Genomic DNA, 18,069 nt, shown 5'->3' on the forward strand with positions numbered 1-18,069 from the left:
AATTGTGAAAAACTGAGTTTAAATGTATTTGGCTAAGGTGTATGTAAACTTCCGACTTCAACTGTACATGCATAGATACTGTGTAGATACACACACAAGTTAGCACACCCACTTCTCACGCACTTTATGATATATCTACAAACAGACATACATGCATGTGCTTCTGATAAATGGCAGTTTTGCTTTTCAAGTCATCCAAACGCAGAAGACACCTAGAAAGCAGGGGTTAGAACCGGTTCAGGGAACAGAACAGAAAAATAAAGAAATGTTTTGAGGAACGGAAACAGAACCGTGTACGAAAGTGATCTCTAGTGTTCCGCAACATAACTGTTATTTTCAAATCTTGAGAATCAGGTAATAATGTTATTTTGAGTTCCAAAAATATTCCTAATTTATAGTATATCATATTCTGTAATTTGGTGAAGTTAGAATGCTAGTAATAGCCTACACACATTCCAATTCAAGTCATGTCATGATGTTTAGCGCTTCAAGCCCCCTCCATGTCCACCCCTCTCTCTCACTCTTGCCCCACCCATGAAGTTTCAGTCGCATCTCGCACCTGCAATTATCTGACCAATTAAACATGTAAACAACGATCTAACCCATTCCATAGCAAGCTGCTCTATCGGCACTAATTGGTGGAGTAAATATTAGCTAAATGTAAAAACACGTTGATTTCACAGGTAAAAAAATTACGAAAAGGAACTATATGAACCGTTACTTTTTTGGGGTTCGAACCGGTTCAGAACTTTATTTTCTGGTCGGAACACCGGAACGGAATGAAATAAATATGGGTTCTGCTCGGAACGGAACGATTGGGAAATAATTTCCATTCCAACCCCTGCTAGAAACACATGGAAGTAATCAGAAGCAGTGTGGGAAACACAGGAGGGCATTGCGGGGGAGTAAAGAGACGAGACAGAGAGAGAGAGAGAGCGAGCGAGAGAGAGAGAGAGAGTGTTAATACAGGTTAATATATCCCACTTGCTTCCCTTGGTAGTCTGTAGTGTAGCTGAACCACACCGGTGCTATAGAGGGATGTCTCCCTATGTTGGCCCATATATTGGTCCTCTGCTTTAGTCCTGGGACATCATGTCATGTCCCTGTCACTCCAGCCCCTGGTACTGCAGCCAGGGCTAGGGAAGTGTCCAGAACGGGGAGGGGGGTTGTCTTCAAGACCGGAGCCTTTCCTCATTGCCTTCAAGACCGGGTGGGAGTTCTATCAGGATCTGAAGGGTCAGATGGCTATCTTTGGTTGGCCATCCATCTCTCTAGTGACAAGTTGAGTTCTGAGGGTCCAGGGCGAGAGGGATAGTAGGGAGGGAACTTCATGAGTGGAGTCTGTCCGTGGGAGTGGAGGGAGGGAGGGAGGGGGGATTGTGGAAGGGGTGTTTAATTTCATGAGTAAAGTCTGTCTGGGGAAGAGGATTGGTGGGCTGAGGGAAGGGGGTTTGGGGTGCACTGGGATGAGGGGTGTCCCGGGAAGGAATGTCCCTCCTCACTTCTTGTTGGCGATCCGTCTCTTCCTGGTGGCCAACATATCGTAGAAGGGATCCCTGCTGATGCTCGCCCTGGAACAGCCAATCAAAACAAATATATAATAATACGCCAAGGGGAAACTTGAGCATCTTTGATATGGAAATGCAGCCACATTTCTACAAACCCATGCCTTAATAACTAACTAGATCAAAAAAATAAAAGTTTGTTCGGTGACCTAGTTTTGTTTCCATGGTTTCTGAAGAGAACCTATCCACCCCCTTTTTTCTTATTTTCCTCAGCACTCCGGTTCCATCTCTTTCAGAGATTCTGTGGAATGTCGTTCCCTGATTCCCTGTTCTAGAACCCTTCCAAGTGTTCTCATTCTAGCACACTCTCTCCTCTCTGCAGTTTTCCAGGTTTATAGGTTGGAGTGCAGGAGAAACAATAGCGCTCTAAATTATCAACATTCCTTCCCTTTTTTTCTGGGAGAGAAGGCACTCTGCACAAAGCGAAGTGAGTCAGAGAGCCATTCTGGCTCCGGCACAGAGCGCAGTTTCAGTTTCACGGGTGTAAAATCCTGTTAGCACCAGCACAAAGCCAAAACCGGCTCAACCCCCCACTGTGGATTCTCTCTCTCTTACTCCCTTTACATTGTGCCCCATATATGACTATGTCTCTGAGCTATGACAACAATTCCTCTCCTTTTTTTTGGTTTGGTTATTTACTGCAACCTAATTTCAGAAAAACTCAAGAAGAAACCCCGGGGTGCCTTTCTTTCTGGAAATAAATTAAACAGAGAATGAAATAGGATCAAGTTTATCCATGAAAAGACATTGCGACACATTGAAATGGATATGAATATGTTACCAAATATTGACTTATTACAATGGCGCTACAGTATAGCAAATATATTGAGTTAGCCTACATAAAATGTATTTGATACAGTTATATAAGAGCTTCATAGTCCAGTTCAGAATTTTCCAAACTCACACAGATTGTCCCCTAAAAGTAGTCTTAACTGTTTATTTAAAAACTGTCCTAAATCGTGATTAAAGATAAGAGGATAAGGAGATTGACTATATGACCATCCCTATTTTACTGAGGAAATGTGATTGACATGAAAGCCTTTTATCTTGGCTAAATCCTTCTTGACTCCCTCTGGAGAAGATAACACACACACACTGCAAGGTGCTGGTTAGCCTCTGTGGCTACAGATTTTTAGCCTCCTTTCCTGGCCAGGCTAGCTGGGCTCGCTCCCCATCCCCCGGGGTGCTTTAAGCGGTAACGAATCCTTCCCGATTTCCCCTGGGGGAGTTAACTATCATTGTAGCCTAGATAGTGAATGTGGTGGGGAGTGGAGGGAAGCTAACTAGCATTGTAGCCTAGATAGTGAATGTGGTGGGGAGTGGAGGGAAGCTAACTAGCATTGCAGCCTAGATAGTGAATGTGGTGGGGAGTGGTTTTGGGAAGCTAACTAGCATTGCAGCCTAGATAGTGAATGTGGTGGGGAGTGGAGGGAAGCTAACTAGCATTGTAGCCTAGATAGTGAATGTGGTGGGGAGTGGAGGGAAGCTAACTACCATTGCAGCCTAGATAGTGAATGTGGTGGGGAGTGGTTTTGGGAAGCTAACTAGCATTGCAGCCTAGATAGTGAATGTGGTGGGGAGTGGAGGGAAGCTAACTAGCATTGCAACCTAGATAGTGAATGTGGTGGGGAGTGGAGGGAAGCTAACTATCATTGTAGCCTAGATAGTGAATGTGGTGGGGAGTGGAGGGAAGCTAACTAGCATTGTAGCCTAGATAGTGAATGTGGTGGGGAGTGGAGGGAAGCTAACTAGCATTGCAGCCTAGATAGTGAATGTGGTGGGGAGTGGTTTTGGGAAGCTAACTAGCATTGCAGCCTAGATAGTGAATGTGGTGGGGAGTGGAGGGAAGCTAACTAGCATTGTAGCCTAGATAGTGAATGTGGTGGGGAGTGGAGGGAAGCTAACTAGCATTGCAGCCTAGATAGTGAATGTGGTGGGGAGTGGTTTTGGGAAGCTAACTAGCATTGCAGCCTAGATAGTGAATGTGGTGGGGAGTGGAGGGAAGCTAACTAGCATTGTAGCCTAGATAGTGAATGTGGTGGGGAGTGGAGGGAAGCTAACTACCATTGCAGCCTAGATAGTGAATGTGGTGGGGAGTGGTTTTGGGAAGCTAACTAGCATTGCAGCCTAGATAGTGAATGTGGTGGGGAGTGGAGGGAAGCTAACTAGCATTGCAACCTAGATAGTGAATGTGGTGGGGAGTGGAGGGAAGCTAACTATCATTGTAGCCTAGATAGTGAATGTGGTGGGGAGTGGAGGGAAGCTAACTAGCATTGTAGCCTAGATAGTGAATGTGGTGGGGAGTGGAGGGAAGCTAACTAGCATTGCAGCCTAGATAGTGAATGTGGTGGGGAGTGGTTTTGGGAAGCTAACTAGCATTGCAGCCTAGATAGTGAATGTGGTGGGGAGTGGAGGGAAGCTAACTAGCATTGCAGCCTAGATAGTGAATGTGGTGGGGAGTGGTTTTGGGAAGCTAACTAGCATTGCAGCCTAGATAGTGAATGTGGTAGGGAGTGGAGGGAAGCTAACTAGCATTGCAGCCTAGATAGTAAATGTGGTGGGGAGTGGTTTTGGGAAGCTAACTAGCAGTGCAGCCTAGATAGTGAATGTGGTGGGGAGTGGAGGGAAGCTAACTAGCATTGCAACCTAGATAGTGGATGTGGTGGGGAGTGGAGGGAAGCTAACTATCATTGTAGCCTAGATAGTGAATGTGGTGGAGAGTGGTTTTGAGAAGCTAACTAGCATTGCAGCCTAGATAGTGAATGTGGTGGGGAGTGGAGGGAAGCTAACTAGCATTGCAGCCTAGATAGTGTATGTGGCGGTCAGGAGTCTTACTTGATGGATTTGATCCACTCCTCTTTCTCCTCAGTCGTGGGCGCTGATATCCTGTACACCTTGTGGTTGCCCTCGACGACCCGGCCGTCCGCCTCCGTCTTACACGCCTTGATCACCGAACCCTTGTGGTTGGGGTTGTAGAGCTCGAAGCAGTTCTGGGGGGGCATGGTGGTGGTGAAAGGGTGGTAGCATTGTAGCATAATCCCAACAGGGTGGAGGTGAAAGGGTGGTTGTATTGCCCAACATTTAGAGAGACCCCATCCCCAACTAGGTTACATGTTCCAGGTCAAATACATTACTAGAAATATGCAAGACTATGTTGACTTTTGACCCCTGGTGATATCATGGGTTGGGTTTCTCCACTGGATGAGTGGAACCTTGTGGATGAGGTTGACAACCAGTACCACCTAATATAATAGTGACATAATAACGGTTCATAAGGGCTATGATGCAGTATCATGAAGCACTCACTGGTTTCCTGGGTTCCTCCACTTCTCTGATACTGAGGTTCTCTAAGGGGATGATCCCACGAGGCTCCTTATCCTGGAGGGAAGGGGGGAGAGAGAGAGAGAGAGAGAGAGAGAGAGAGAGAGAGAGAGAGAGAGAGAGAGAGAGAGAGAGAGAGAGAGAGAGAGAGAGAGAGAAATATGTGCTGTGACATTGTTTCATAGACTGGAAAACAACCTTCATTCCCCTCTGCTCTGCTCTCTCTAATATAACTAATGATGTTAGTGTCCGGCAGGCAGTCTGGAGGACAGAGAGATAATTATATGATCCACTAGGATAATACAAGGGTAGAGGACAGACTGCTTATAAAGCAACTATCTCTGGATAGAGAGGCAAATGCTATGATAAAGATACTACGATAAAGAGCTTCCAGTTATACTACCACATGTAAGCGCGTGTACACACACACACACAGGCAAAAAGCGTACTTGCCTAAAATACTGCGCTCGCACACATGCATGCACACACACACGCATTCATGCACACATACACACACAGACTTACTGTTGTGTACTCAAAGTAGTACAGGCAGTTGTCTGTCAGGATAAACCACCTTCTCTTCCAGGTCTTCACTCGTCCCCCTGAGACAGGAAATAGGAAGTGGAAACAGGAAGTGATGACACAATGGTATTAGTGACGGACTGACAGCCTCCACCATACTCCTCACAGTATGAACAACAGGAGGAAGGCACTCCAACAAGACCAGAGGTGGAAAGTAGGCAAAGTAATGGCCACCTTGACCACAACAACGTGACAGCTCTAGTGTTACAAATCAGCCACCCCTCTTTGAGAATATGAGCAAGAGAAAGAAATATGTTGCTGTGAGATTTGACTCAAACAATGGCAGAAAATCTATATACTGCATGTAAAGCATGTATACCACTGGCACAGGAGAAATTGAAGATGAGTGCGAGAGAGTGAGAGAGTATGAGAAAGAGAGAGAGAGGGGAGAGAGCGAGAGAGAGAGAGAAAGTGAGAGAGAGAAAGAGAGAGAGAGGAGGGAGAAAAGAGAGAGAGAAAGAGAGAGAGAGATGAGACAGAGAGAGGAGAGAGGAGAGAGAGACAGAGAGAGACAGAGACCTTACAGTACACTTCCTCTAAAACAGCCCATCCTCCTCCTGTGTTTGAATGGAGCTAAGACACAGAAAGATCAAAGCCAATGAACTCTGCTGTTGGTACTTGGCACCACTGATTGAGAGGTGATGCAATTCCATCACAGGATTTGTTCAGCAACGTGATTGGTTACACCATCTCTTCCAGTTACTGCATAGTGAATGTTATGGAAATGATTACTCACACAACTTCTGAATTATTGCTAACTTTGCTCATACATTTTTTAGAGGCAATGGAATAAAATGCTATTGGATCTCCAGAAGAAGGAAGGTACACACTTGATATGAACCTAACTTGGCATCTAAAACACCCTTGGAGGAATAATACACACACACATACACACATACACACATGCACACACACACCAAACCCCCAAGCAAAGATTCTTACGTTTTGTAGCATGGGTATACCAAATCAGAGGGGTAGAGAGGGGGGCAACACACAGTTCAAATAGTTTTTAACAGAGTTCCCCCTTAGGCAACTACAGCCCAATACAGTGCAGCGTTCAGCTGAAATGAAACATGCAAACACAGTGATACAAGGCAGGGATGTTGAGAAGATTTCCCTGTTGGAAGACAGCAATAAAAATACTCCAATACTGTGTTGGAAAATGGAGAACTCACACACACACACACACACACTTAGCCCTCAGCACTGGCAGTGGAATTCACATAAAAACATATTAAATACAGCTGGCTGTTTGATTGTAAGTGGAGCAGGCATTCAAGACATTCAAATTGATGTTTTTCTTTCCACACAGTCACATTTCAGTGCTATGCCGATTATCTGTGTATTAGTTGGGTAAACTGGGCTACCATGTTGTACATGCCACACAAATAAGCCCTGATCCAATTTGATACTTTTGAGTTACAAAGTGGTGGTTGTTTTTTGCTCTCTGTGTATCTCCATTCTATTTCTACAATTGATAGTCATTAATCCACAGCTGAGAATATCTGGAATGATCCAGTTTTCCGTTTTTTTGCCCTCCAGGTGAGACATGTCATAGGATGTGGTGTGGCAGGCTGACTGTGCATCTTGTGGTTTCCTGGGTGTGTGTGAGTGGGATTTGTCCTAACAAAGTTATTGTGGGAGAGCTTTGTCCCAACATTCCTACAGGGCTCATCACTGACCATCCCTTAGTGCAGTAGTGTCCATGGAAAAACACATGTTCTAAGTACTACCAGAGAGTTTTTAGTACGATCTTATTCATTTAATTGAATCTCTCATTTCCTTTCTGTCTTTTAGGTCGATAAGTCCATGCTAAAAAGTCACTAATCATATACACGCTGTTTCATAGACTTTCTGGCGAGTTTTGCCTGACGTATTTACATGAGGTAAAATGCTTAAAATCCTTTCTCTTAATTTCCACAGTTTACAGAGTGATCCTCTTTAAAATAGACTAATTCATTCATAGCCTTCAGGGTTTATATTTACTGGGCCAAATTAGAATTATTACAGAGAATACTCCAGCTGTAAATTGGATGGGGAGAGAGAGCACTATAATATAACTATTCACAGCTCTTAAGGCACACTGGGACTATTTGCATACATATATACTGGGTTTGATGAGACTGCAGAGACGTTACATAGAGCCAGTGGAATGTGCAGCATGTCTGAGCCAGGGTGTGTGTGTGTGTTTAAGTGTGACAAGGCTTGGCCCACCTGCACTGAGTTGGCCTTTAACCCTAACAAGTCATAATAAGGCAGTTGGATGGCAACGTTACAACGGCTGTTGAAACAGGAAACTGTCCTAAACACTCCATGTACTGACTGGAGGACGGAATTAAAACAGGAATGAAAAGTGGGTTGAGATGGAGGGAATGGGAGAAGGGAATGAAAAGAGAGATGGAGGGATGGAGGTTAGGGACAGAGAGGTGAGAGATCAGATGGAATAAGCACAACAGAAAATAATGTGTATGTAACCTTACAGCCGGCCAACCGGAAAACCCCAAAATACATTTAGAAAATATATCACACCGAGATAGTAACCCTAGGTGTAAAATAGTAAATAATGGCTATTCCTCAGAAAGTTTTAAACTGTCAAGAGGAGTGAAACAAGGTTGTCCACTATCGGCATATCTATTTATTATGGCCATCGAGATGTTAGCTATTAAAATCAGATCCAACAATAATATCAAGGGATTAGAAATCCAGGGCTTAAAAACAAAGGTGTCATTGTACGCTGATGATTCATGTTTTCTTTTAAATCCACAACTTGAATCCCTCCACAGCTTCATAGAGGATCTAGGTACATTTTCTAACCTCTCTGGATTTCAACCAAATTATGATAAATGTACTATATTACGTATTGGATCACTAAAAAATACAATTTTTATATTGCCATGTAGTTTACCAATAAAATGGTCTGATGGTGATGTGGATATACTCTGAATACATATCCCAAATGAAATAAATGATCTCACTTTTTTTATAGAAAGTGATCAAAAATAGATAAGATCTTGCTACCATTGAAATGTAAATACCTGTCAATTTGTGGAAAAATCACCCTGATTAACTCTTTAGTATTATCCCAATTTACCTATTTGCTTATGGTCTTGCCTACGCCTAGCGAACAGTTTTTTGAATTATATGAGAAAAAAAGATTCCATTTTATTTGGAATGGCAAGCCAGACAAATTTAAACGGGCCTATTTATAAAATGAATATGAATTCGGAAGACAGAAATTATTAAATAATAAAGCATTAGACCTATCATTATAAAGCTTCAGTCATACAAAAGTTATACTTAAATCCGAATGTTCAAGAATGGCCTTTTTCCCTTTATTCAGATTACAACCTCTCACTTTAAGTTATTTGAAAAGGAAATAATCTCCCAAATATCACTATTTCTAAAACAAGCCATAGAAAGTTGGTTGCAATTTCAATTTAATCCTCCAGAAACGACAGAACAAATAATGCAACAAATATTGTGGTTAAACTCAAATATACTAATTGATAAAAAAAACAATTTTTTGGACAAAATGTTTAAAAAAGGTATAATCTTCGTAAATGATATCATCGGTAGGACTGGTGGAGTTATGTCGCACATGCAGCTAACAAAAACATATGGAATTATTTATATAAAATTCTTGTTTCCAATATAATGTTATTTATATGGGGGATACAATCTTCTCAGCTCTGCAGATTTTGCTGCGAAGAGACAGAATCATTAGATCATTTGTTTTGGTACAGTCCATTTGTAGCTTGTTTTTGGACACAGGTCCAGGAATGGCTAAAGGATTGCAATATTTACCTGGAGCTAACCCTGCAGATAGCATTACTGGGTGATCTGAAAAGTCATAGTCAATCGATCAATAATATAATAATACTTTTAGCAAATTAATTACTTAAAAATCATACAATGTGATTTTCTGGATTTTTGTTTTAGATTCCGTCTCTCACAGTTGAAGTGTACCTATGATAAGAATTACAGACCTCTACATACTTTGTAAGTAGGAAAACCTGCAAAATCGGCAGTGTATCAAATACTTGTTCTCCCCACTGTATATATATATTTGCTAGAAAAAAAAACATATGGGGGATTTTTTTTTAAATAAAAAAATAAAAAATAAAAAGATATCACACCGAGATAATGTTGGGAGGAGGAAGGGGAGGCAAGGGATGACAATCAAAACCCCATGTAAATAAATAAAAACAAAAAAACATGGGAGAGAAACAATTGAGAAAAATGTGATTAGAGGGTAAAAATGTATATATTTAGGAAGGAGAGAGCTCGGTATAATATAAAACAAAAAAATGAGTGTCTTTGAGTGTTGCTATGACACCCGTCAGTTCCAAAGCCCCTGGTTATTTTGTGAGCAATGCATTGTGGGAGAGCTGATGATGACCGCTCCCTCAATTAATGCTGCAACCATGGTAACAGGTCAGCTTGACAGCGTGTAGAGAGACATTGCTACATGTCTCTGGGTCATACAGTTTAATGTTACTAACAGTTGTGACCTCAAATGCACCTTATCATGTTGATTTACCATGGTGATTCATTCAACTTCAACATTAACATACAACCATTTATATAAAATCCTGCTCAAATATACTTTAAACTGGCCAAAGATTGTGAAATATTTATTCCTGAATCTTCAACATCCTGAAAACCTTGAATCCAGAGGTTTAAAATAGACAACACTACACATAACAGCCCACTGCGTGAGAACACTGAACCCTGTTCATATAGTACCAATAAGACGTGAGTCATGCAGCAGAACACATTGCTTGAGAGACTGCAACATTACAGTCTACAGAAAAATCTGGATCTTAGCTGCAAGGGTCAGCCAGTGAAATAATGTACTGGTTCATAGCAGGAGATTGGTGTAAGAGGAACCAAAAACCGCGCATAGCAATAGCATAGCACTTAGAATGCATCTACAATACATTGCTTCATTGGAGATAGTGGAACAGAGAGGTGGGTGTCATGCAGGCATTCTTAGTATGGGACTCCATTCTCATCTCTACTAACCCAGTTTGAGCAGCCATCCCTCTCTGTCTGGGTTGAAGAACGTGTGAGTCAGGTCGTTCCCATCATCCTCTGGGATCTTAAAGGGTTCACTCTTAATGCTCTCATAGAGATTCTGGAGAGGAGAGAGAGAGGGATGAGGAGGGAGTGATGGGGAGAGAGAGAAGGGGAGAGGGGAAAAGCATTGGGAAAGAGGGGGGGAAGAGGGGGTTAGAGAGAGTGAGAGAGAGAGAGATAGATGAGAGAGAGAGAGAGAGCGAGAGCGAGAGAGAGTGAGAGAGAGAGAGAGCGAGAGAGAGAGAGAGGGTAATGGTGATGGGGAAAAGGGGGTGGAAAGCAATAGTGTTCAGCTCATAACACTTGCAAATTAACATCCCCCCGCATCTTCTAACAGCCATCCCAGTCCATCACTAAATCAACAGTGCATAAAACATGATGGAACAAGATTCTATTAAGGAGTTCTAGAAAAAAAAAGTGTTGGATGCTGTGCTCATTCGTTGGGTCTGAAACTGGATGCTAAACACTGGGACACATTTGACAATCTGAGTTACAACTTTGAGAACTGTTGGGAGAGAAATGAACAACAAGCCAACTGCAAGAAGTGTTATGTGTGTGCCCTTTTGAACTGCGGTTGAGCTGAAGCTGTGTGATTATCTCTCTGAGCTTGTTAGATGATATGTTCATCATTAGCATTACTGGCTTGAACGAAGAGCACATTAGATGAGCTAGCATTTTGCTACAGTATCACCCTTGATAGAAGAGAGTAAAGCTTCTACATGACATAGTATACACACAAACACACACACACACACAGTCATCAACTATACCCAACCCCCCACACCAAACATTCACTCTCACCCTGAGTAGGTCCTCCGGTAGGTCTCCTCCCTCGTTGATGCCTCTGTTCATGGAGATGAATCTCTCTACGGGGGGCTTGTCTCTGACGTTGGGGTTGTGTAGGCTGGTGTTCAACATGATGATGGCGAAGGACAGGACATAACACGTGTCTGGGGAGGACAGCAGAGAGAGGAGGTGAGAAGTGTGTGTGTGTGTGTGGGGGACGGGGGGACGGTGAGTGTGCACACACACACCCCCACCCATGCCGCTATGACTTTGCAGTCATTGCTATACCACCCACTATCCCCACCCCCGCCACACACACCCCACCCCACTCTGTTCTATAACCCCTGGCCTTTTTAACCCGGTGTGTGTCAGAGCACCAGTCCCCAGAGGGACCCAGCAGAAGCAGCTACAGTGAGGGAAAAAAAGTATTTGATCCCCTGCTGATTTTGTACGTTTGCCCACTGACAAAGAAATGATCAGTCTATCATTTTAATGGTAGGTTTATTTGAACGGTGAGAGACAGAATAACAACAACAAAATCCAGAAAAACGCATGTCAAAAATGTTATAAATTGATTTGCATTTTAATGAGGGAAATAAGTATTTGACCCCTCTGCAAAACATGACTTAGTACTTGGTGGCAAAACCCTTGTTGGCAATCACAGAGGTCAGACGTTTCTTGTAGTTGGCCACCAGGTTTGCACACATCTCAGGAGGGATTTTGTTCCACTCCTCTTTGCAGATGTTCTCCAAGTCATTAAGGTTTCGAGGCTGACGTTTGGCAACTCAAACCTTCAGCTCCCTCCACGGATTTTCTATGGGATTAAGGTCTGGAGACTGGCAAGGCCACTCCAGGACCTTAATGTGCTTCTTCTTGAGCCACTCCTTTGTTGCCTTGGCCGTGTGTTTTGGGTCATTGTCATGCTGGAATTACCCATCCACGACCCATTTTCAATGCCCTGGCTGAGGGAAGGAGGTTAACACCCAAGATTTGATGGTACATGGCCCCGTCCATCGTCCCTTTGATGCGGTGAAGTTGTCCTGTCCCCTTAGCAGAAAAACACCCCCAAAGCATAATGTTTACACCTCCATGTTTGACGGTGGGGATGGTGTTCTTGGGGTCATAGGCAGCATTCCTACTCCTCCAAACACGGCAAGTTGAGTTGATGCCAAAGAGCTCGATTTTGGTCTCATCTGACCACAACACTTTCATCCAGTTCTCCTCTGAATCATTCAGATGTTCATTGGCAAACTTCAGACGGCCCTGTATATGTGCTTTCTTGAGCAGGGGGACCTTGCGGGCGCTGCAGGATTTGAGTCCTTCACGGCGTAGTGTGTTACCAATTGTTTTCTTGGTGACTATGGTCCCAGCTGCCTTGAGATCATTGACAAGATCCTCCCGTGTAGTTTTGGGCTGATTCCTCACCGTTGTCATGATCATTGCAACTCCACGAGGTGAGATCTTGCATGGAGCCCCAGGCCGAGGGAGATTGACAGTTATTTTGTGTTTCTTCCATTTGCGAATATTCGCACCAACTGTTGTCACCTTCTCACCAAGCTGCTTGGTGATGATCTTGTAGCCCATTCCAGCCTTGTGTAGGTCTACAATCTTGTCCCTGACATCCTCGGAGAGCTCTTTGGTCTTGGCCATGGTGGAGAGTTTGGAATCTGATTGATTGCTTCTGTGGACAGGTGTCTTTTATACAGGTAACAAGCTGAGATTAGGAGCACTCCCTTTAAGAGCCAGAAATCTTTCTGATTGAGAGGGGGTCAAATACTTATTTCCCTCATTAAAATGCAAATCAATTTATAACATTTTTGACATGCGTTTCTCTGGATTTTGTTGTTGTTATTCTGTCTCTCACTGTTCATATAAACCTATCATTAAAATTATAGACTGATCATTTCTTTGTCAGTGGTTGATGATGGTAGGGGACATTGATGATGGTAGGGGACATGATGATGGTAGGGGTCAGAGATGATGGTAGGGGTCAGAGATGATGGTAGGTGACATTGATGATGGTAGGGGACAGAGATGATGGTGGGGGACATTGATGATGGTAGGGGACAGAGATGATAGTAGAGGACAGAGATGATAGTAGGGGACAGAGATGATGGTAGGGGACAGAGATGATGGTAGGGGACAGAGATGATTGTAGGGGACAGAGATGATGGTAGGGGACAGAGATGATCATAGGGGACAGAGATGATGGTAGGGGACAGAGATGATGGTAGGGGACAGAGATGATGGTAGGGGACAGAGATGATGGTAGGGGACATTGATGATGGAGGGGACAGAGATGATGGTAGGGAACAGAGATGATGGAGGGGACAGAGATGATGGTAGGGGACAGAGATGATGGTAGGGGACAGAGATGATGGTAGGGGACAGAGATGATGGTAGGGGACAGAGATGATCGTAGGGGACAGAGATGATCATAGGGGACAGAGATGATGGTAGGGGACAGAGATGATGGTAGGGGACAGAGATGATGGTAGGGGACAGAGATGATGGTAGGGGACAGAGATGATGGAGGGGACAGAGATGATGGTAGGGGACAGAGATGATGGAAGGACAGAGACCGGCCAGAGCGTGCCTCACTAGTCACTAATGACCCTCTGTTATTGACCAGTGATCAAAGTCATTATTAGAGGAGCCATGCCAGTAGTGATGACACAGCAACAATGAACCGCCGGTCTGTCTGCAACAATGAACCTCCGGTCTGTCTGCAACAATGCGTGCCTCACTAGTCAACAATGCGTGCCTCACGAGCTTCAAGTTCCTTGGTGTCCACATCACCAACGAACTATCATGGTCCAAACACACCAAGACAGTCGTGAAGAGGGCACGACAAAGCCTATTCCCCCTCAGGAGACTGAAAAGATTTGGCATGGGTCCTCAGATCCTCAAAAAATTATACAGCTGCACCATCGAGAGCATCCTGACTGGTTGCATCACCGCCTGGTGTGGCAACTGCTTGGCCTCCGACCGCAAGGTACTACAGAGGGTAGTGCGTACGGCCCAGTACATCACTGGGGCCAAGCTTCCTGCCATCCAGGACCTCTATACCAGGCGGAGTCTGAGGAAGGCCCTCAAAATTGTCAAAGACTCCAGACACCCTAGTCATAGACTGTTCTCTCTGCTACCGCACGGCAAGCGGTACCGGAGTGCCAAGTCTAGGTCCAAAAGACTTCTCAACAGCTTCTACCCCCAAGCCATAAGACAAGACTCCTGAACAGCTAATCATGGCTACACCCCATCTTTTTACGCTGCTGCTACTCTGTTAATTATTTATGCATAGTCACTTTAACTCTACCCACATGTACATATTACTTCAACTACCTCAACTAGCCGGTGCCCCCACACATTGACTCTGCACCGGTACCCCCCTGTATATATAGCCTCCCTACTGTTATTTTATTTTACTTCTGCTCTTTTTTTCTCAACACTTTTTTGTTGTTGTTTTATTTTACTTTTTTATTAAAAATAAATGCACTATTGGTTAAGGGCTGTAAGTAAGCATTTCACTGTAATGTCTGCACCTGTTGTATTCGGCGCATGTGGCCAATACATTTTTATTTTATTTTATTTTATTTTATTTGAACAATGGCCAGTGATGCATTAAGTCATCAGACAGAGAGTCAAGTACAGACTGATAGTGAGTGATTCTAGAAATGTGAGTATACAGGTTTTTTAAATTTTATTAGTAATAGCAATTCAAGACTTGCTTTTCCACAAAGAGAAATGTAAATGTAATGTAGGGTTGGGTTGGGTATTGTAGAGGTTTTATAGAGTGACTCCATTCCATCTAAAGAGGTATAGCATGTAAAACATTTACTATACAACAAAGACTGGTTTTATGACCAGAGAGTTCTGGAGTGGAGCTATAAAGTAGAGAGACAGGGAGACTGACACATTGATCTAAGGCAGGGGCGGTCTAGCGCTCCCCTTACGACAGAGTACGACCAGTGTGTGTGTGTACCTGTGGATTGGAAGACACCGGGGTTGCAGGAGCAGTACCGCGAGGCGAAGGCCTCCATCATACGATCGATCTTCTGAGCCTCACCAGGCAGTCTGAAACTCCACAGAAACTGTCTACACCGGCAGAGAGAGAGAGAGAGAGAGAGAGAGAGAGAGAGAGAGAGAGAGAGAGAGAGAGAGAGAGAGAGAGAGAGAGAGAGAGAGAGAGAGAGAGAGAGAGAGAGAGAGAGAGAGAGAGAGAGAGAGAGAGAGAGAGAGAGAGAGCGAGAGAGAGAGAGCGAGAGAGAGAGAGAGAGAGAGAGCGAGAGAGCGAGAGAGAGAGAGAGAGAGAGAGAGAGAGAGAGAGAGAGAGAGAGAGAGAGAGAGACAGAGACAGAGAGAGAGACAGAGACAGAGACAGAGACAGAGACAGAAACAGAGATGTGAGGAGAGAAAGTGAGAGAGAGACAGAGAGGGAGAAAGGGAGCAAGAGAGCAAGAGAGAGAGAGAGCGAGCGAAACAGAGAGAACACAGGAAAACCAATGAGAAAGAAAACAGAGGCTCCAAAAGTGTCTTGAAAGCAGGACATCATCATAAAGTGTATTGACTGCACATTATCAATAATAAATACTACTATATTATTTAAAACATGTGATTGAACTGCTGGGAATCTTGGTACAGTAATATGCAGAGACAGCTCACCGTAAAGCCTGTACGAGGTTGAGATCTGCAAACTCATGAAGGTCTACGAACGCCTGCAAGACCTTGAGGTTGAAGTCGTCCCTGGGAGAGATGAGGTACATACAGTATGTCAGGTTCTCAGATTCAGGTCAGGAAATGTCTGGTATTCAGTGTTAGTCAAGTCTAGCACTGCCAAAATGGAACTATAAGCAACGTTTATTTCAATCCCTCTAGTAACTGAAAGGTCTGTTAGGGGAGAGGCCCTTTTAAACCCACCTCCACCCCCTCTCTAGATTATGACTCTGTCAAACCATTATACAATAGGACAACACTGTGGGTAGTAATAAATTGCTATTTGTTTGTGTTACAAAAATCGCATACAACCAACTTGTTAACATACAATATGTTGCTGTGTTCAGAGGACTTTTCTATCCCAGCCACAGAGCCAGACTCTGCTCTGTCTGTCTGTTGCTACACAGGTTGTTTTGACAGTCACATCCCTGTGAGGTGTCCCACATGTCGGAGATAAGAAACAAATGTAGCCAGGCAGTTTTACTGGCATGGCCCCCTGTCTACTATCGCCGCTGTGCTCTGTAAATCCAGACAATCAATTTCCTGAGGCTTTATGCCCGGGCTTATACACGCACAAAGGGAGAAATCTCACTGAGAGATGGACAGAGTGTAGGAAAGAGAGAGGGAGGGGGAGAACGGAGAAGGGAGCAAGTGAGATGGGGAGTGAGGGAGAAAGAGAGGTAGAGGGGGAAAGATGGAGAGAGCGAGAGAGAGAGAGAGAGAGAGAGAGAGAGAGAGAGAGAGAGAGAGAGAGAGATGAAAACAGAGGAGGTTAGAGCAGTGTGTTACCTCTCTCCTAAGTAGTCCCCTATGACAGTTTTGTTGAGGCCCTCTCCTTTGTAGAGGAACTGGGATACGTCCTCAGGAGTGTGCTGAAGAAGGTCGTTCTCCAACAGAAACTGGATCCCCTGGAAGACACACACAGTTTGGTTAGCACTCCAAGCTACACCTACACACACACACACACACACACACACACACACAGTTATCTGTTTTGACCTGAAGGAGAGCTAGGAGGCGTTACAATAAGTAATTTATACAGATAACACAACAAAACCAGATAACATCTTCGATGGGATGACCATGATTTATAGTTTAACCTTTTCTACATTGTTAAACAGGTACACATCTAAGTTTATATCTATTTTTATAGGTATCATAAAACATTCAATAAAAAAGTCAATAACACCAGATTAACGTCAGTGCAAGTGGGTAAATAATGTATTTAGCATGGATTTCATGGACTTTAGACAAACCTTTTTGGGGTCCATGTTGAACTTCTTCCTTCCCATGGCGATCTGTTTATTTCTTTGGGTTGTTTTACTGTGATTGGACAGAGCAGAGAGATCCATCAGTTCTCTAGAACAGGTGTGGCATTATCAACAACTGACGCCTGTATTTGTTCACCAGGTCAACTGTCAGGTTTGTGTATTTTCTACAGTATTTGTCCAGGATACTGAACGGTATTGTGGTGAGTTTACACTGTTCGTTTACATAGGGGTGGGTTCAGGAGAAATTCAGGTGGATTCAGTTATTAATGTTCTGAGTCAGCTATGAATATGAGAATGTATAAATCCTCTTAAAACAATTATCTTTTGACTTATCTTTCCATTTGGATTGCAGTTTGTTGCACCTACTAACTGATAAGCAGGAGAAACTCAATCTAACTCAAACTCAATCTAATGAAAAGATAATGAAAACCTTATGCCTCTTTCTTTGTGTGTGTGTTGTGTGTTTGCATTATTGCATGTGTGTATACTGTGTACTCCCTGTGTTCCCAAAATAGCTTGACCCATTCCCCAGCTGCACCTGAGACACACAAAAGCTAAATCCTCACTAACACACGTTCTCTCCACCTCTTCACCAATGAGCCCTGAACAGCCAATCAGTTGTCAGTCCCTGAATAGGAGCGTTTGTGGGGCGTTTAGCAAATGTTTTTGCCGAGGGGACGGCTCAGCTCCACAAACAAAGATGGATTATTAACACACACTGGGACAGGTGTGTGGCTGGATGAATTGGAGAG

General features: G+C 43.7%; 1 protein-coding gene across 1 annotated transcript in view; it reads right to left on the reverse strand.

The window, feature by feature from the left end:
• Window positions 1-412: 412 nt before the first annotated feature.
• The window catches only part of LOC121557112 (cytohesin-3-like), a 48,021-nt gene continuing 30,364 nt past the window's right edge, over window positions 413-18,069 (reverse strand). The window contains exons 4-13 of the mRNA XM_045213729.1: window positions 17,303-17,369; window positions 16,836-16,954; window positions 15,996-16,076; window positions 15,316-15,428; window positions 11,349-11,497; window positions 10,494-10,605; window positions 5,412-5,488; window positions 4,872-4,943; window positions 4,401-4,555; window positions 413-1,571 (exon numbers count right to left, since the gene is read on the reverse strand). Coding sequence (XP_045069664.1) covers window positions 1,499-1,571; window positions 4,401-4,555; window positions 4,872-4,943; window positions 5,412-5,488; window positions 10,494-10,605; window positions 11,349-11,497; window positions 15,316-15,428; window positions 15,996-16,076; window positions 16,836-16,954; window positions 17,303-17,369 — 1,018 coding nt within the window. The 3' untranslated portion in view covers window positions 413-1,498. The remainder of the gene's footprint in view (window positions 1,572-4,400; window positions 4,556-4,871; window positions 4,944-5,411; window positions 5,489-10,493; window positions 10,606-11,348; window positions 11,498-15,315; window positions 15,429-15,995; window positions 16,077-16,835; window positions 16,955-17,302; window positions 17,370-18,069) is intronic.

The sequence above is a fragment of the Coregonus clupeaformis genome, unplaced genomic scaffold (genome assembly GCF_020615455.1).
Source record: "Coregonus clupeaformis isolate EN_2021a unplaced genomic scaffold, ASM2061545v1 scaf0145, whole genome shotgun sequence".
Classification (NCBI taxonomy): Eukaryota; Metazoa; Chordata; class Actinopteri; order Salmoniformes; family Salmonidae; genus Coregonus; species Coregonus clupeaformis.